The 20,283-nt window shown below is 40.9% G+C and overlaps 2 protein-coding genes and 1 pseudogene across 2 annotated transcripts in view; 2 read left to right on the top strand and 1 right to left on the bottom strand.

The window, feature by feature from the left end:
• The window catches only part of PHKB (phosphorylase kinase regulatory subunit beta), a 115,895-nt gene extending 111,764 nt beyond the window's left edge, over nt 1-4,131 (bottom strand). The window contains 1 exon segment of the mRNA XM_015586935.2: nt 4,013-4,131. Coding sequence (XP_015442421.1) covers nt 4,013-4,067 — 55 coding nt within the window. The 5' untranslated portion in view covers nt 4,068-4,131.
• LOC112477381 lies at nt 585-703 on the top strand (annotated as a pseudogene).
• Nucleotides 4,132-6,711: 2,580 nt separating the features above from the next.
• The window catches only part of ITFG1 (integrin alpha FG-GAP repeat containing 1), a 112,487-nt gene continuing 98,915 nt past the window's right edge, over nt 6,712-20,283 (top strand). Inside the window, exons 1-5 of the mRNA XM_006908739.2 lie at nt 6,712-6,848; nt 8,529-8,601; nt 13,318-13,463; nt 14,672-14,729; nt 15,974-16,048. Coding sequence (XP_006908801.1) covers nt 13,376-13,463; nt 14,672-14,729; nt 15,974-16,048 — 221 coding nt within the window. The 5' untranslated portion in view covers nt 6,712-6,848; nt 8,529-8,601; nt 13,318-13,375. The remainder of the gene's footprint in view (nt 6,849-8,528; nt 8,602-13,317; nt 13,464-14,671; nt 14,730-15,973; nt 16,049-20,283) is intronic.

Below are 20,283 nucleotides of genomic sequence, written 5' to 3'. Positions count from 1 at the left end.
TAGTCTTAAAGTAGATATTAATTAGTAACTTCATAAATAAGATTTCATAAATTTTCAGGAAAAGAATGCAATCGATATGAAAAGCTCTGACTTAAAACTTTTAGAAATACCTTATATTATATTATAGGTGATACTAGCTTAAATGGTTTGAAAAAATTATAGGGTTTGCAATCTTCAGAACATGATTATTGCAGAGTTGAAAATCAAGAATTTCTGGCTCCTATAGAGTCAGTTTTATGTATTAATTATGGTTCCATGCTTGGCTCAAGTGCAATTATAACTAGGAAGATATTCAAAGAGTTGATAAAATATATATATTTGGAAAATATTCCAAAAGAGTGGCTACATTGTGTAAAACATTGTAAAGATTAAGTTATTAACAAACAAAAAGCCTGACAGGTAAAGTGCTACTCACATTCATTAAAATATTATTTAGCAACTTGAATTGGCTTTCAATAATAATGAACAAATGCATGTTATTTCCATATGTTCCTTCCTTTTTTGAAGCAACTGAATCAGAAATTCTCAAGCCTAACAGTGGTTGCATAAAATACTTAAATGTTCCTCACAAATTCAAGAGGGCAGTCTACGGCCACGCCACCCTGAACAAGCCCGATCCTGTCTGATCTCAGAAGCTAAGCAGGGTCGGGCCTGGTTAGTACTTGGACGGGAGACCACCTAGGAAGACCAGGTGCTGTAGGCGTAAAAAAAACCAAACAAATAAATAAATAAATAAAATTTTAAAAAATGCAAGTGGGCAGTAAACAGAGGCAGGATGAGATTCCCGCAGAGCTGAACACAAAATGTGGAGTCTTCCCCTGGCCCTCACAGGGGGACATGATCCACGAGAGGGCAGGAGCCTCCAGCCTTCCATCTCTTTAAGCAAACAAGAACTTTGTGGATTAGTTGACTGCTAAATTAGGCTGAAAACGGGGCTACTATATAATGTCTAAAAGGAAGAGTGTGTCAGACATGTGAAATAAAAAGTTGAGTTTTGCCCAGGATATACAATAAAACTTTACCAGATATCGATATGTCCATCAAACCAAATCGATGAAAGGAAATTAAATCAAAGAACTTGAAAACATATTAGTAGAGGAAAAAACTCAAGTCACATGCTGATAAACGCACTTAGATGCTGTAAACTTAGCCAAGATAAAGATCAGATTACGCTTTCATTTTAAGGAGTAATTTTTTTTTTAATTTCAAAGGAAATAAATTATTTTTTATTTAAGTAGAGTTGACATAAGAGATTATATTTCAGGTGTACAACATAGTGGTTTGATGTTTACATACCATGAGGTGATCACCACAGTAAGTCTAGTAACCTGTCACCATACAAAGTTATTATGATATTATTGACTGTTTTCCCTGTGCTGTACATTATATCTGTGACTTATTTATTTTATAACTGAAAGTCTATACCTCTTATCCCCCTAGAAAGAGTAATTTTTTAAATCATCTTATCATCTAAAATAAAAGTGCCAAGATATTTCTTACCTCTCGCAATAACTGAACTGTAATGCTGATGGGACCACTATAGCTGACCAACTCTGCCAAACTAATATATTGTATAACTGTAGCAGTCATATGAGAAATCAAAGTAACCTAAGGTATTGGATGACACACTCCTTCTCTAAGAATTCATTTATTTTGATTGTGAAACTCTGCCTATAAACTCATGGCCTTGTACATTTCACCCCCAAGGTTCTTTAAAGAAAAACCTGGACGTCCACTAGATACTAGACCTATTGAGGTGATCACTTCGTAACTTATATAAATGTCCGATCACTATGTTGTACCCCTGAAACTAATATTTTATCAAACTGTAATTGAAAATTTTTTTGTAAGTCTGTTTTTTTTTTAAAAGAATACAAGGAAAGAAAGAAAAACCTAGACATCCAGATCTCTCGCTGGATTTAAGCAGTGAAAACAAGAGAAATCATAATCAATCACAGCACATACTGACGCATCAGCAGTCGGAACGTAAGTCAAGCATGCACACGTAGAAATGCAGGACACACACTGAATTCCACAGAGTAGAAACAAAACCAAAATATCAGAAACAAATCCCAGAGCAGTAAAGAGGGTTAGATGCATAAAATAATCTAAGTATGTTGGAAGCTATTTTCCAAAAGCAAGATACTGGCTTTCGTTTTTGGTAACCTTGGGTAGTTTCTAGCCGAAAGTACCAGGGAAAACTCAGCTGGGAATCCAGGACAGGCTTTAAAATGACTGCCAAATGAAATGACTCCTTAAAACACTACTCTACAGTAATTACGTCCAACAGGAGAAAACAATCACTTGCAACGCAAATGCAATATTTCTAAATTAGTAAATAAATGATAAACACAAACCACTCTGAGTATTTACTTTAACAGATAAAAGTTTTAAGTATTTCTTTAGAGTCATTTCTAAGTTTTGGTTATAGGAACCAAAAAAAGTGTAAATATCAAAAGTCATTTATAAGGAATCAGTCTTTAAAATGGCTTATAATAGTGAAATTGGGAATTTTCTATTTTGTTTCTTGGTGCATTCTATTTCAATTTAATAATCCAGTACTGCAAAAGCTTCTTGTAAATGCCTTCGAAAGCCCTATGTAATGTTAAAGCACAGTTCTTAGGTGTTGAAATTTCCAGGACTCCTGGTGCATAAAGCTTATCTTTAGCATTCTATTTTCCCATAACCGCTAAATGACTTCGCTCGTGCTGAGAACTCATCACACCCTTATTTGGACAACCAGAATGAAAAACAGGGCCTGGTGCTTAAAAGAAAGAAAACACAGTTCAAAGTCATATGTCCTCTCGTTCTCTTAGTTCAAAGATGAAATCAGGAACCAATTAGCAGTGTTACATATAACGTACTACTTTGTCATTTAGTTGATGACAACTAAACGATCACTTTCATTCCTTAAAGTATAAGCTTTTTAATCTCCTGTTCCTTTTTTCCCCAAGCTATTTCTTATTTCTTTTCTCTTTAATCTTGCCAAAACAAGACTTGAAATCTAAGTGGAAAGAAAGGGAGAACTGCTTCGGCATGATTATGGTGAAACCAAAATGAAACATTTTCACTGTTAGTTAGGCTGGCTCTGACGTTTCCCCGTGAAGGAGTCCCGAGACTGGAATATTCTGCTTAAAGTACACCAGAGAAAAAGCGGCCTCCTGCCAACAGGCTTCTCCCAGAGTGTTCACACACTAGCAGGTTTTGAATGGCCCAAGGTAGGTCACAACATACAGGAAAAAGCCCTAAAGACTTCAGTCTCCATTTCAGCTCCAAGGCCACTGAAAAAAATTGCCCTTTTGTTCTCTGTAGAGTGAGACTGGATAAACCCGAAGGCCTGGGGACCCAACAGGAACCCACACGTGGTCTTTCTCGGATGCATAAACCTCCTCCACATGGTTTTCAATGTCCTGGGCACTCGTCTGGGGAGCGATTCCACAGCTTTCGGCTAGCTTGCAAGGGGGTCTCACCAGTCTGACAGCCTAAGAGTCACTGCCTCGACATCTCCCGCAACACCTCCCGCAACACCAAGAAGCCATGAGACGGAAGGCCAAGCACGTGGCCTTGACACATGACGGTCCCAAGACCTGGGGCAAGTTGCTTCACTTCTTTGCCAAGTGAGCATCCCTTTCCTGTCTATGAAAATGTGTATAAAAATACCTACTTCACAGAGAGCTGATGAAAAGTAAATAATCGGGACGCCGACCAAAACTTCCGAACTCACAGAAGTTATTTCCATTATGCAAGGAGACAAAGATCATTTAAGAAGCTTTTTATGGACCCACTTGACAACTAAGATCCAACTCTGGCCCCTCGCACCCGCACAAAAACAGCACGACAGGCCACATTCAACACACAGAGCCAGCTTGAGCCTCACGACAGCAGAACACTGTCGAGGTGCGGGCCCGCCAAAGAGATAGAAAATCAAAATATTATCACATGGTAACATCAAACTTCAGAAACAAAGGTATTTAAAATTACCAAGTGACCCTTTTGGGGTCTACGCACTTACCAGACCTCAAGAAAGCTGGTGGAGAAGAGACGGCTGCATCGGGTGAGCTGGCCATTTCAAACTGTTGACTCTAATCATAAGCGCCACAGGCTAAACTACAGCAATTTCCACAACTGTTTAGTGAAGGTTAGAAGCATCAGCATTAGATTAATTGAAAGCGGTGTGAGCAGTTATAACACGAGGCAGTGTGCAACAAAGACAATAATTGAGGTTATGATTTTATTTTCTCTTTTATGACTTGAAAATTTGATTTTCTTTGCTTTGGTAAATTACATTTGCTTATACGGATTAGACAGGAGATACATAATAACCACTTATTAAACATTACATAAGAGTAGCATCCTCTGTTGAGAAATGAAGTGATTATGCTACTATGTAACAATGCTCAGAACTCTGCAGCCCTGTCTCTATCCTAGTCAGGTTAGTGCCAGTTTCAAACAAAGCTCAGCTTACACATTCTAAAAGTAACAAGAATCAGGTTGATTGTTTTTAATGACATAGGAAGTCAATGATTCATTCAAGAAACTTTATAGTCTGTACTTTGGAGTTACCAGAAGAATGTGAAACCTCATCTAATTTGCAGTAATGGCTTCAAACGGTATCTCTTACTGCTACGATGTGTAGGTATACCCGACATTTATACTGTGCACTAAACTATCCTGCACAGGTAACTGAATTTAAGTGACTGATTTCAACAATAATTAAGTAAAATTAAACAATTTTTTTCTCAGTTAAGAAAGGGATGGCAGATTTTCAAAGTTTACTGTTATGACACGCATTTCAGAGCAAATAAAGACTGGAGAAGAAAATAAACCTTATCTATATACTTATTAAAGGAAAAGAGAAATGCTTTTAAAATATGTTTACAGCTCTCTGTGAAAAGCTGTGGTTACTCTGTAACCGGATATTATAGATTCCTTATAGCCCAGATAGATATATTGTTAGATGTCAACTCAGTACTTCACTACAACACAAAAATTTTAAGAGAAAGTGTGAAACGAAACTGTATGTGACTATTCCAAGTAACCACATTGACACTAAAATGTACTAAGGACTACTTTTTGAAAACTTCTCATACTTTTTTGGTGGTTTTGATATCACCTTAAGTAAATAAGTGCGGAACTTTTTTTAAGGTTTAAAAATACAATGAAATCAGCAACAAAGATTGGGGAAACTTCTGTGTGATTTATAAAATTATATGTTTTCTTCGAATTAAAAGGGGGGTGGGCAGAGTGCACACAACCAACTAAGAACTTCAAAAATGGGAAAAGCCCAAAATGTAATGGTAACGTTCTGGCTGAGAAAAAACTTTCTTAACATCAGTACAAATGCAGAATTAGTTTTCCTAGAGCCATGCCTTCGGCTGTTCTTAAACTAGCAACCTTGACATCAGCACCTCCCAGCTCTGACAAAGAAGAAACATCGGTCCATTGAAAGGGAAGATTCTTAGTTGAACGTTTGTCATTCCACCATCTTTCCTGTTTACCGGCACCCGCTTAGATAGAGATTGTATCCAGCCAGCCAGGGGGCAGGGAAGTTTCAATCCTGGCTCTCAGAGGAGCTATCAGCCACAAGTGGTAACTTCAAAGTCGTGACTTTGCAATTTGAACAAGTCAGTTCAGGACACTCGAACTTGTTACAACGGCCTGTGCGGCAGGGTCGTGTGACCTCAGTGGCCTCGGGTTTGTGAGCCACAACTGGAAACTAACTAGGCGCCTTGGGGGCACTTGTCCAGGCAAGGCATCTACTTCCTTCTGAGCCCTAACTATACTCGGCGTGACCCGCTTCGTGGCCTGAGCCCCTGACCGCCCGCCCCCCCGCTCCCCAATTTCCACCACACAGATAACCAACTGGGACTTGGAACTTGTGATGAATGTAAAAGGCAACGAGCGGCCGCGGGGGTCCGGGACCAGCTCGCACCCCGCGGCTGCTGACTCTGGGGGAAGAACGCACTTAAGCAGGACACTCGTTCCGAGGAGCGTGGCCGCCGTCTGACTTCTGAGGAGGAAGCCCCCGGGCGAAGTCGGCGCCAACACCTACTTTCTGAGGGGAACACACACAAAAGAGAGTTGGGGGACATCCACGGGGTGACCTAATTTCTAGGGAGGAAGGATGGGGACTTCAGGCAGAAGGCCGGTCCGCCGACTGCTTTCCGAGGGCACACACGCGGGCACAGGTTCGCTCCGGGACCCCCGCCTGCCCCCCGCCCCAGGCGCTCGAGCGGGAAGCCCCGGCCGCGGTGCTGGGGAGGGGGATCCCCCCAGCTCTAGTCAGTGGCTTGTCTTTTCATTTTCTTAATGTATTTTAAAGAGCCAAGTTAGAAGACATACTACCTAATTTCAAGACTTACTGTAAAACTAAATAAATCTAGACAATATGAAATGGGTGCAAGATGAACAAGTAGATAAATGAAATAGAATAGTCAATTGACTATTTTTCAACAAAATTTAAGGTAATTAATTGAGAAAAGATATTATTTTCAACAAAAGTTGCTAGAACAAATGGCCAACTTTATGAAACAAACAAAACAAAACACTTAATTCTTCCCTTGCACCATATACAGAAATCAATTTGAAATGAATCATACACCTAAAGATAAAATCTAAAACTTCAAAATTTTAAAAATAAAACATAAGAGAAAATTCTTGTGACCTTGGGTTGGGCAAGGATTCCTTAAATAGAACACGAAAGTACTTGCTGGGCGGCGGGCCGGTCCCGGCTCGGGCGCTGCACAACGTCACGGCCGAACTCTTCGGGGCCGAGGCCTGGGGCACCCTGGCGGCCTTCGGTGACCTCAACTCCGACAAGCAGACGGACCTCTTCGTGCTGCGGGAAAGTCAGTGCTCGCCCGGCCCTCCCTCCATCCGCTGTCCCTGTGCGCCCCGCCCCGGGGTCCCAGCCCCTCGCCCGGCTGGCCGTCCCCTTGCATTGCCCGGCCCTGCTCCCCCAGCCCTGACTCTCTCCCTCCATCTCCAGCATCCCGACTGCTTGCCCGTCTCCGTCTTTTCCAGCCCCGGGTCCTGGCCCGCCCACCCCGCAGTTTGACCGACCCCCAGAAGCCCTGGGAACACCCCAGGTGTTTTGTTTTTCCCCAGAGGCGCCCCGCGGGCGTCACCCCCGCCCCCGCCCGGTGGAGTCGCCGGCCCTGCAAAGCCCTTCCTGATTCCCAGGAGCCTTTGTAGCCCGCCTCTCCCTGCGTTCCGTCCCCAGGCCGCTTCATTCCTCTCTGCTTTCCTTCGTCCGGTCTTCCTTCCGTCGATGAACTGAAACAGAAGCACCTTGACAGTTTCTTCTCATAGGGGACCTCTCCCTGCCTCCCACTTACCTGATTCGTTCTCCTCTCCCTTTGTCAGGGTCCCAGCTTTCTCCGAAGCCGCTGTGCCCTCCCAGCGCCCCAAACGCTCCACAACTCACAAGCATTTTGCATGGACCACTGCTAAGTCCAGTGTGTCCCCGGGAGAGGCTCCTCCAGCCGCAGACTCTTCGCCCTCCCCAGCTGCTTAGTGCTTCGTGCGCCCCTGACCCTTCCTGGCTTTGGCCAGTGCCCTAGTCTTCCAGATCTCCTCTTTCTTTGCCAAGTTGAGGTTTGGGGGAGTCCCTTGCTTTCACTATCACTAAACAAACTTTTTTGGTAAACCTCGGTGCTGACAATGGGCACTCAAGGGTCTCAGCATTCTTGAGTACTCTCAGAACCAGGTACTGTTTAAGGTCAAGGCCACCAAGGAAGAAGTGAAGTGCTTATGCAGAACTTGACTGACGGGATTGTGGCCCACATTTCTTGGGGCTCTTTGCCAGGACCCCAGAGCCGGGGGTAGACCCTAGATATTTTTCCTCTATGTTTGACTCCGTATGTTACAAAGAGAGTGCATACTGCCAAACCTCTACATACTCCATCCAAACTGGATACAGAGACTTCTTTTAACTTTAAAAGTGGCTTAATGTTTGGTTAAACAGTTTCAAAAGTCTGTTCCAGTGAGTACTCATGGAGTTCCGAGAATGCCTCTTCCTGTGGGAGGAGGGGCTTGGAAGCTTTAGCTTTTTCTGCTTAAATACTTAGGCATGTCCTTGTCACTAGTCAGACACCTACAGGAGCCCCTGTGTCCTTGGGGCGATGCATCTGGTGAACTAAACAGCCTCACTAAAGGGCTGCGTCGTTAGGTTTGAGGAAGGCCAGACTTGACGTATAGTACAGTTGTTAGAAGAACGTTCTTTATACAGTTCGTTTAAGTCAAGTGATCTGACTCCTGATGGAAGCCACTGACTTGAGTTCGTCTTGACCAACTACAATTTCCATGTTCATCCTAACTGTATCTCTGCTGCTTTGAACATTGAACTTGTGATGTATGGTTAGGAATCCCCATTCCATCCGACAGTACGACTGGCCTTGAGAGGGCAGATGAACTGGACTGAAAGAAAGTGTTCTTGTTGACAACAGTGCCCAGAAACTTCTTGTAACCACTGATTGGATGTCTTGCCAGGAAACGTTACTCTAATATCATATATTCGCTTCTTTTAGGAAATGATTTAATCGTCTTTTTGGCGGACCAGAACGCACCCTATTTTAAACCCAAAGTAAAGGTGTCCTTGAAGTAAGTATAAATGTATTTATTTCTTGTAGAGCAGTAATTAGTTTAATGATGGGTATGCAAGAGCTAGTTGGATTGTCTTTGAAGTCAGTTTTACTCAGCTGTGTTATGAGGTCTGAGTAGCTGATAATTTGCTTGGAAAAATAGTGAATGTACCAAAATTTAAAAATGATTTACTTTAAAAATAAATAAATATGTTTTGGTGGATTCAGGTTTGCTGTATAAACATTCTTCACTTCCACAGTCTAATATGCTTTTTTGAATGCATTCAGAATTGTCTGTCCCTCGTCCCGAGTGTGCCCTTGGGAGCAGCTCATTCACAGGCTTATCAGGTCAACTGCGTTTTGTGGGAGGTAGAGGGAGGGGAGTCCTTTGCACTGGGGTCAAGGTCAGTCAGTGACCTCTTATGTTTTCTTTGTTTATTAACTGTTAGGTGGTGAGTGTTTAAGGTTGACTTTGAAGGAATTCAAATCAAGATGAATTTCGTAAATGTGCAGATAATTATATTTTTATATGACTGGCATTTTGTAAAACACAGGGACACCCATCAGTTGTTTTGAAACTACAAGAAGCAAGGATTGATCACTCTCTGGTTCAAGGAGGAAGAGATGAATCAGTGCAGGCTAAAGTGGCAGCTTCTAGAAAGTCATGGAACTTGAGCTTGACCTTAAGAGAAGCAAAATTTAGGTGAGGGCTTTCAAGTTGGGGACACAGTGTAAAGCGATGGCAATAAAAACAGTCCGTCCTGAAGAGGAGGTAGAAAGATTTGCCTGATGGAAGTCAAGGGTGCGCGTGGGAGAGTTAGGGACGAGGAAGATGCGACCGGGGCAGATGAAAGACCTTCACGAGTATCAGGATGACTTTGACCTCGACCCCAAGAGAAGTGGGAGATCGTTACAGGTTCTCGTTTAAAGGAGAGGTGATGAAAACAGTATCTTAAGTGGATTTACTTGTTAACCATGTGCAGAATGAGTTGGTGTGTAGAAAGATCAAAGATTACTTAGGAAACTTAAATTTTTTTTAAGTTCCCACATGGGCAGGGTGTTCAGACTCTACAATATTTCATTTCAACTCAGATATATGTTTAAAAAGTGGCTTTGAGTTAGAACATCGAGCAAAAAGTTAGAAATGGAGAAACAGGAGCTTATCCCTCCTGAGAGATGTTCTTGAGTCAGCATGCTTGCGGGGTGGGGGCAGGGAGCAGTAGTTGTCAGTATCACGTACAAGAAGTGAACCGCCTTCAGTGATTTTTCTTGGAAGATTGAAAGTTAAGGAAATTTATGGGAAATAAAGGACTTGAGTTTCTCTAAGTTAAACACACAATCCCAATATTTTCTCATTAATGCAATGTTGGTTTGTATGCAGCAGGTTCATTCAGCATCTTCACGGTAACGTTGATGAAATGCCGTAGGCACTGAACTCTAGTTCCTATCGATCAGCCTCTGGCAAAACTGGTTTTGTTTCATGTTGTTTGGCTTAAAGTCAGAGAATCTGTCGAGGGTGTTAAGTGAGGACTTACTTTTAACATTTGGAAACTTGTTTTTATTTATTTAGAATATTTTTCAAAGTAAAAGGAACTACCCTTCACCTCCTCCCACCCCATTCCCCCATTCCTCTGTCAGATGCAATCACTTTTAAAACTTTTAACTGTTTCTTCTTGTGTTTAGTTCCATATTTTAAAATATGTTTTTTACTGTAATTGAGTTATCTTCATCTCTTGGATTTTTTCTTAGGGTAGGTAAGGATTTACCATCTTTAAGTAATCTCCATCATTTCCATGTTGTTCCATCATATTTTTAGTTAAACAGGCATTCTCGTCACGTTTTGACCATGCGGATGCTGTGTACGTCAGTCCAGGTGGTCTGCAGTATTTCTGGTCTGTAGGGTTTTCCCTCCAGGACTAAATGATTGCTTTGTAAAAAGGAGATTGCATAGTTTTCTGTGTATCCATGTCCTTAATTCCTGTGCAGGTGTTTCCTCGCACCTGCCGTATACCTGTTGTGCATTTTTGTTTTCCCCGTTGAGTCCCCTGCCCCCCACCCGCCCTGAGTCATTCCCTGGGCCTCCCGCAGTTTCTGTTCGGGGACCTGCCCTTTGCTATTCTTTGCTGGGTCCCTGTCTCTTAGCGCCTTCGTTTGCTTCACTGGAGTGCATCATCCTTCAGGAAATTCCTGAGAAAGGCGTGTGTCGTGCCCTGCCAGGTCCAACGACTTTTCTGCTCACTCTCAGTTCTTGGGTTAGCCCGTCGTCTGCTAGCTTCATCGTTGCTGTTTTAACACCCAGTGTTATTCTTGCTCCTCATCCTTCAAATGTGACTTGTTTTATTTTTAATTTCGGAAGCTATCAAGGTCCCTTCTTCATTCCTTTTCCTGTGAAGTTCAGGATGACGTGCCTCGGTGTAGACGGTTGTCCACTTCCCACGCTGGCATTAGTCGGGCCCTTCAAGCTGGACACTTCTGTCGCTGGGGGCTTTTTGAAATGTTCTTACGTTATTTCTTTGATAATTTTTTTGTTTCCTCTTTCAGGAATTCTGGTCAGTTGTTTATTGGACTCCCTGGGTCCATCTTGCATTCCTTTACTGTGTCTGCGTCTTTGTCATTTTGCTTTATTTTCCCTTCCGGGGGGGTTTCTCAGTTTTATCTTAATCCTTCTATTGAATTTCTTATGTTAGCTGTCATATTTTTTTAACTCCAAGTTTTGGGGGTTTTTTTCTTTCTCGTTCTCTAGTCTTAGCGTGCTGTTATTTTTGTTTGTGCTGATGGACATGCTTCTCTTATGTCTTCCAGTATAATTTTGAAGTTCTCTTTCCCCTCTGTTTTCTGTTTCTTCCGATTCCTTATCGCTGCTTGTTTAGGTTCTTTTTACATTCATGGTTTCTTCAGAAGGCGAGGTGTCTGTTTCTACCTGAGAGTAAGGCACCGAAGAGCTCATTTGGAAACTCTTCGCATGAGCTCTTGCCTTGAGCTCCATTCCTGGCTGGCTGGCATCCAGGGACTAGGGTAGAGCTCGGGGCAAGGTGTCAAACTCGTCCTCTTATAGACTGTCCGCTAACTCCCTGTCTTTAACTTAAGGCCCAAACCTTACCTAAATTCTGCTGTAACTTAAATCTCCACTGCCTGAAACTTCCCAGAAATAGACTGCTCGGTTTTCGCCTTGCTCAGCGAGAAGGTAAACGGACTGTCACTCACAGTACAGACTTGCAGTAAACCCGTCTGCAGCCTTGTGCCTCACTCTTGTCTTCCACTATTTCTGATGACTCCAAATTCTGAGCCTCTCAGGGTTTCTTCAGGGCAAAAAGCTTTACTTTTGGAGCCTTTTTCTCCAGGCACTTAAGAGTTTCCTGGCTGGCTAAATCAATTAGCATCCCTCCATATGCTATGTCCATTCGTGATCTCTGTGTCTAAATTTCCATCTAATTCGTTGTGATGTATTCCTATCAATTTCAGGGTACTTTTTCCTACTAATGAACAAGTATTACTGCCGAGCATGTGCAGTCCTGCAGATTCACATACAAACACGTACAGAGGTGTACGCCTTAGGTTCAACGTGTGGTTGCTGTATCATCATTTTTAAAGACAGGTCTTTTTCATGAAAAAGTTGAAGTATTATTGGATTCTTTGAGGAAACTGGCATTACCAAGAATATTTTATTGTCATGAGAATCAGTTTTAGGTGCCAACACAACGATTTGAATTCCAGCTATTCTATTTAGCTGTTTAACACCAGAAGCAACCCAGTCCCTCTAATCATCAGTGTCTTAAACTGTTCAATGAGAATAATACCTATTTCAGGTAATGAAGATTAAATTATCAGATAATAGCCATTAAGCACTTGGCGTAATATCTGGGACAGAATAAGTAGATGCATTATAATAAAGCTGTAATTATATTTTTCTTTACACCTTTTCATTATTGTCTCCTTTTTCACTTTAAATAAAACCTGTGTGTGTGTGTGTATGTGTGTGTGTGTGTGTGTGTGTGTATTTAGGTCCTTGTTGCTATTTAGAAAATAATGACCCATAATCTATTTGCAAACTTGCTTTCTTGCTATTTGCTTCAAGTAGGATTACGTATAAATTGAATTTAAGACATATTTTTTGGTTGGGTCACTCAAATACATTATGACAAGACTTGAGAATGTTTTAAGTTTTGAAGGTTAATAGAAATAATTTTAGAATTATTTTTAAAAATAAATATTAGGTATGTATATTTGGATAGCTTATTGCCAGCTTTAGTAAAAGGAACTTATTGTCCACTGTGAATCTTGAATAGCTTTCAGAAATAAAATGATTATTTTCTTTTCACTGTGTGTTTGAAACCTGCATTAAAATCCGAAATTAAATATCTTATAAATAATATCTCTTAACTGGTAAAACGACAGTGATACTCGTCGCCGCTTTAACATTGACGATGAGCCTCCATTTGTTAAAAACACCGTCCAAATGTCTTGACGTCCTTGACAAGAGAACCAAGTAAAAGGGCAACATCGGCCGATGCTTGAGCATAAAACTGAGCTTTCTCTTCATAAATTTCAGATTTGTCTTGTTTCTTAAGACTACTGTGCATTCATCCCGAATTCTTCTGTAGACCAAAGAGGCCCACATACATGAAGGCTGATAAGATTTTGTGAAATTTTAAATTTTGTCATGTGGTGCAAATATAAAGGTGTCTTTGTCTGTTATTAACTCAACTGGGTATCTTAAAATGCTTATTTCTTTTAGGAATCACAGTGCATTGATCACAAGTGTAGTCCCTGGGGATTATGATGGGGATTCACAAATGGATGTTCTTCTGACCTACCTTCCCCAAAATCATGCCAGCGGCGAGTTAGGAGCTGTTATCTTCTGGGGACAAAATCAAACATTAGGTGAATATTTTTTAGGACTTTTTCATATTTATCACTGGATGTTAATAGAAAAATATGCCCGTATTCTGATGTGACTGCAAAAAAGTATTGTTCTGGATTCATTTCAGAAATGCAGTCCTTGAGTGTCTGTAATGGTCTATAAAAGCTTTGCTGAAAGTCCATTTTCTGATTTTTCATTTTCAACCCAGAACCGGTCTGGGGTCAATTCCAGAGAACAATTCACTGTGGCTCGCTTAAGGAAGAGCGAGGTTTATTAAAGGGTTTTGATGGCTTGCCAAATTATTGGGAGAGCTGAAGAACAGACTCTAGGTGGAACTTTCTGGAACAATTCCCAAAGCCTTCCAGGAAGCTACTGCCTTGTTACTATCAGGAAGTGGCCCCGTTGCACAACCACAGCCAGAATGCCACTGCACCTGCTGTGATTCTCTCCAGCAAGCTGGGTGCCCTGCACCCTGCCTCTCACCACAGATTCAGCGATCAGACACTGAGACAGATGGGGCAGAAGCTCAGCTTCCTCACAGGCCCGCCTTCCGAAACGCAGTGTGTCTGTCTGATCGGCAACACTGTGTTTCATTCAGAATCTCAGGTGGAAGAATATTTGAGAAGGCTATTTTTGATTCATACTCTCCCCAGTACAGGAAAGCACAAAGGTGGAGTAGAGATTGAGTCTCGGTCTACCACATCCACCCACGAACCCCCAAGGCTTATCTGAAAAGCCAGTGGCTTATACCTAAAAGGACAACTTTGTCTTAGGGGCCAGATTTCAGGGTGGGGATGGAGTGGGGGTGTAGCTGTGTTTTCTGTGACATTTGGGAATACTTGCTCAATGAGCATCTGAAGAAGGAGCTTCTGCTTGTGTGCAAATAAGTCCAGTAATTTCACGTATATTGGCTTCTCTGCCCTGAAACCTTAATCGTCAACTGTCTGGTGCCAAATTGTATATAAGGAAGACTCACCTTAGTGGTTTTAACATCGAAGCCTCAAACGGAAGTTATGTAGTGCTGGTCTTTACTGGAGAATGAATTCTCCCAATAATTTGTCTTCACAAACTTCACGTCCATTTAAGTTGGATTCGTAGTGTCTCGTTAATGGTAATAGTTGGAATTAATTAGAGATTAATCTAAGATTAAAAGCATATTTTTCCCTAAGTGTACATATCAAAAGTAATATAAAATACCTGATAACTTATAGCTTTTCTTTCTTCACAGATCCTAACAATATGACTATGCTCAATAGGACTTTTCAGGATGAACCACTAATTATGGAGTAAGTATCTGCTCGCTTCCCTTTGACTGATCTTAAACTTACGAACATAAAATGAAACTTTTCACGTAAGAAACCACTTTGCTTAGTAGTATTGACACTAAATTCACTTTCCCTTTAAAGCTGATAGGAGCCTGTACTCCAGATTATATGATATTTATTTGCCACGATGGATGAAAGAAAAAAATGAAATTCAGCATTTTGGAAAGAGGGAGAGATTTGTGATTTGTTTTTGTTCAGTACCTTTGAACGTGTCTGTTATGGATCTGTGTCGATGCTAGCCATGTCATTACTCAAAGAATTCAGATAACTTAATTGTTTTTGGATCAAACTATTAGTGCTTAATTGGCAGATATCAAGGGTCCAAGGTTTCCTCCAGTTATGTAGATTCTATATTAAGGAGAAACTTTGGGCCATTTTTATAGCACTTAATGTTCATTTGTTTCCTCAAAATAGACTCGTAGCAGGATAAATTTAATCCAGAGTTCAGGATTTTTGATTATATGGTAGAGATCATTTTGGAGACTAAAGCAATGAATGTATGACCACATTCTCAGCCAAAGCTGCCTCTCCTGCAATTATTAAAACCCGTCATAATATGAATAGGTCAGTGGCCATTGGAAGTCTAAACTGTCAATCCATGGATTAATCTTAAAGTCACTTAGCTTGATTTCTTTCACAGTTGTATGTTTTTTCATTGTCGCGACATTCAGTGGCCACTTTGAATTTTTATACCAGCTAGGGATTACTTCTGTGGGTTATTTCTCCTAAGTCCACCTAACTAAACAAGTTGGAACCTGATTCTGAAATGAGTGATGTCTCCTTATCACTCAGGGACAGGCTAGATCATGCAGAGGTTACCGACAACCCCAGAGTTTGACAACCAAAGTTTATTTCTTGCTCACGCTACATGTCCGTGTGGGTCAGTTGCGGGCTGTGCCCCACATCGTCCCTCTGTGGGTCACGCTGTCAGAGGCCTCATCCTCTGGGGAGCTGAATCATCTGAAACACGTGTTCTTGTCTTTGCCATGGCAAGCTTAAAGAGGGCTGGAGGGCCCCCTTACAAAACGTAAACGCTTGGGCCCAGAAATGACCCATGTCACTTCTGCTGACGTTTCATTGACAACAACAGATACCGATGAGTATTGTAATGCCTGCCACACCTCCCCAGGGTTATTTTTCTTCTAAAGCTAAGTTAGAGAGTTTAATAAAAGAGCTGCTTAATGTTTGTAATGTTTTCTTTTCAGCTTCAATGGCGATTTAATTCCTGATGTATTCGGTATCACAAATGAATCCAGCCAGCCACAGATACTATTAGGAGGGTGAGTAAACATGATCGGAACCACGTAATTATTCTGCTGTCTCTGCTGCAGGGACTGTGTCTGTGTGAACTGATCGCTTCAACCGCTGGGGAAGAACCCAACTCATTGCAAATCCATGTTCTTAAAAGGGTTTTGAACAGGCATTTGGTCAACTTACAAGCTTCCCCAAACAGTTTGGATCTGCAGGTGCTTTCTGTGGAGGGCCAGAATCTCTTTATCCCTCTGGAGATTAGAGTTGCAGACTTTACAGGTCCTCGTTTAAATATTGGTTTATTAGGTGTTTTTGGAATGGAAAAACTAATTGAAATAGGATGAATAGCACAGTCTTGATTGGATTCGCCACCTTAGCTGTGTCGGCTCCCAGACTTGATGATAAGCTTTGATCTTTTTTTCTTTTATTTGTTCATGAGCAATTGCTAATTGCCTGTAAATGTAAACATTCTTTCTCTAAGCTCTGGAAACTTTTCCGTATGCTTCATCCTTGACCAGCATGTGTGCTAGGACTCTCACTATTCTATTCAGGCACGCCCTTCATTCTTAAGATATAAACCACCTGGAATCTTGCAATTCAAAGACCTCCTCCATTTTAATTCCTCTAGACTTAGAATAGAAGTGGCCTCCTAACAAGAATTCATGATAGCAAGACACTTTTCAAGATGCCTGCAACTTGGTTAATTTCTTTTGTATCTGATAAGGCAAAAATTTAGTTCAAGAATACAGAACACATTTATTTACTTTTTTGAATTTCCAACAAGTGCAGACAAGCATCTTTGTCAGTTTGTCTTCCCCAAGTACTTGGAAACCTAATGAATTTATCTCTTGTGATTTGGAAAAGTAGTGTATTTTTATGATTAGTTTTTGAAATGTGATTTATAGGCACACAAGTGAGTAAATTGTCAAAATTTAAAGTATTATGAGGAGAAACTCATATTTCCTCTCTCTTTCTGAAGATGTTCAATAAAGAATATGGGTGTTTTGATGTTATTCATAGTGACTTTTGAAAGACTTATTGTGAATCCTGAGTGAGAAACCTGTTTTTCCCCAAACTTCAAAAAATATTTGGAAGAGAACCCTGCCTTAGAGACCAAGTGGCTGGAGACTCTGCTTTGCCTTGTGTAGGAGGAGCTGGGTGTATGTCGGGGTGAGTGGGACGTACAGGCCACTCCTCCCAGGGCAAGCTGGGCTCCTTTGCCTTGGGCAGGGACCACCCAGGAAGCCGGTCCTGTCCTTATCCTCAAAGACAGACCTGTGATTGAGAATGTCATGTTGACTTCCTGCCTGGTTTGTTTCCTGGTAACCTCCATTTTAGTCAGAGAAATACATGAATATCTTTCATATGATACAGTTTGACCTTTAGAAATTGTAACTTGTGAAACAGCTATTGTTGATAACTCAAAAAGTAAAATTTCTAATATCTTTGTGGGTTTTTCTACTTAATCTATAAGAAACCTATTTAGAATATCATGTGATAGTGTTGTAGTTTATTTACTTGTTCTGAATTCTGTATTAGATTTTTTTCCTCTGATGACGCTTGCAAAACTAGCTTTTACAACTTACTCTGTCTAAAGACATGGTCACTTTTTTATGCATTATACTCTGCTATACTTCGGCATACTGGAGTAATACTCTGGTATTTTATGATATTTTTTATTTAAACTTCAGTAACGGTTTAAACAATAGTAGCTAACAGTATGGTAACAAGTTTTTATCCAAGACTTGTCCTGATGCCAAGTTAATGGAGATATATAAATTGGCAGAAGCCTTGTTAGGGTGACTGTAGCCGGCAATGTCATGATTCAGACCCCGGAAAGCTGAGTGTGCCCCCACGAGAGCAAGCATCGATGTATTACTAAGACAAAAACGTGCTTAGTCATGTCAGTGTCATGCGTCACAGACGTGCGTAGGCGCAGAAGGGGAAAAGCCAGCAGCATTGACGTGTTGGACTGCTCACCCTGCCTCCGTTTGGTCACCCCATCTTACCTCGCGAGAAATCTACCCGGCCTTAGAGCGCTAAGTGCCCCATGGGACTGTGCCGGGAAGCCCCTGGCTGTCTCTGGGCCAGCGCAGGCATGGAGATAGGTGCTCGCCCACGGCTTAGGCTGGCGTGGCCGTTTGGCTGCAGTGGCGGCGCAGCGGTCAGTCGCAGCAGGCAGTGGTCACAGGCAGAAGACTCCCTCGTAAGTGGTACAGTGGGATACCGACAGGGACAGGAAGGATGCCAGATCTCCCGCGGAGCAAGAGATAATTACAGTGTGTTAGATGGTCAAAGGTAGACTTCAGTTTGTGCCTCAACCTCAGTTTATAATGGCTTGAAGTAAAGTAATAACGTGGCATGTTCCTTAGAAGTAGCACCTCGCTATTAAGGGTTAGACCTGTTCTTGCAGGCCGTGAAGTCACCGTTGATGAGCGTTTCCTGTAAAAGGGTTTTGGAAGCTGATGCTGCTTAAGCTCTCAGAGTATTGTTTTTAGTACTGAAGTAACCTGTACCTGTAAATTTCATCAAAGCCAAATGTAATTTTGGTCGGTTCACATTTTCTGTGACTCCTGTGCTGAGGTCAGACACACTCTGGGTCAGGTCCATGCTGTATACCAGGGGATGCTACCGTAGGTGTGTGACAGGTAAATACCTCACCGTACTCTGTTTACTCCACAAGTGATGGCCCAAAAGCTCTGAATGGAATATTAATGGCGTCGAAAGCAGCCATTTTTAACTGTTATGTGGGTGGGTTTTTTTCCTCTATTATCAAAAAAAAAAAATCCCCTATTTTTTTATTTATAGTTAGCTGCTCTCAATCCAGAGGAATAAATCCTGTTTTTCCAAGTAACCTTTCATCTTTCCTCACATCGTAACCAACAACTGATTTATTAAAGCACCCTTCATTTTTATTGCTGATTTTGTTTGTTTACTGATGCATTTCAGAAAATATTGCAGATATTTATCTTAATGGAATAATAATTTGATATTGTGTCACTTAACTCTATGATTCAGAAAGAATATGAAAATTATGCTGAGGTTATAACACAAAAGAAACCAAAAATCCTCAAGGCAGCTTTTAACTTTGTATCAGCATTAATATTCATAATCTTAACCAAAATCGGTGGCTTTGAGATGATTCAGATTTTCTTAGAATTCCCTGAGCAGCCCCCTCCCCAATTCCCCTCATACACCATTTATACTTTGAACACTATTGTTTAAAAGAATGTATTAGAACTTGAGAAATAAGGTTTTTAGTGGTATTTCCATAGAAACACTGCATCCATTTTTTAACTTTTATTTTTTCCTAAAGAAATTTTGTTATTGGAAAATAATTTATTCTCCCATTGTTTTTCACCTAATTTTTTTTTCAAAATTAAGCCACAGAAATAGTGAAAAGTTAGAATAAATTACTTAGAATTGTATATGCTGTGGTTATTTCAAGTGGTATGTTACTTAAGCATCCTTATTTTTATTTCCTGGAGCCCCCCCAGAAGCTTTTGGATAGTCAATTAAATGACTTATGAGTCCCTGGTGATTTATCATACAGCCTTGTTTTAGGTTCTGGTTGGCAGTGTTGTATATAAATGAACTTTTGTTTGTTTCTAAGTGAATGATTTAAGAATTCTCAAAATTTATTCACTTTGCTTTTAGTTAAATCTTATAATTTTTTTTGTGTATTCTTTGAAGTAATCATTCAGAAAGATATCTTCTTGAGAAAAAGCACAGTTTTATAGTTTCTGTGCAAAGAAATTCGATAGTAGCATTTTATCATGAATATCAATATTTAAGTGTCTCGATTCAGCATATTTCTCTTAGCATATATCATAGTTTTCTTTGAGGAGAAATCGTTTTGTTTTATCTCATTACTATTTGGATTTGTGTTGAAAAAGCCCATTTTAAAACATGCTAGAATACCCCTGCACTATACACTTAAAAACGGTTAAGATGGTAAATGTTTTGTTATCTATATTTTAGCACAATGAAAAAAATTGGAAAAAGAAAATCAAGCAAGCAGTGTATACCCCAGACTTCGAGTAAGATTAGACTATGTTACCATTTCAGTTTAGAGTAAAATGCATCAGAACAGTTTATAATTTCCGAATATACAGGTTAAGTCATCTTTCGTTAGGTTCCTGTTGCAATTTTTTAAAGATACCCACGCTGTCAACAACGCCCCCACGAACTTGACTTTTAACAACCTAGAGGTCCGGTCCGGCCCGGTCCGGCCGGGTCCGCCCTGCGTGGCGGTGCGGGTTTG

This window comes from Pteropus alecto, unplaced genomic scaffold (assembly GCF_000325575.1).
Source record: "Pteropus alecto unplaced genomic scaffold, ASM32557v1 scaffold123, whole genome shotgun sequence".
Classification (NCBI taxonomy): domain Eukaryota; kingdom Metazoa; phylum Chordata; class Mammalia; order Chiroptera; family Pteropodidae; genus Pteropus; species Pteropus alecto.
Note: the sequence above shows the minus strand (reverse complement) of the source record. Positions and strands in the feature narration are given on the sequence as shown.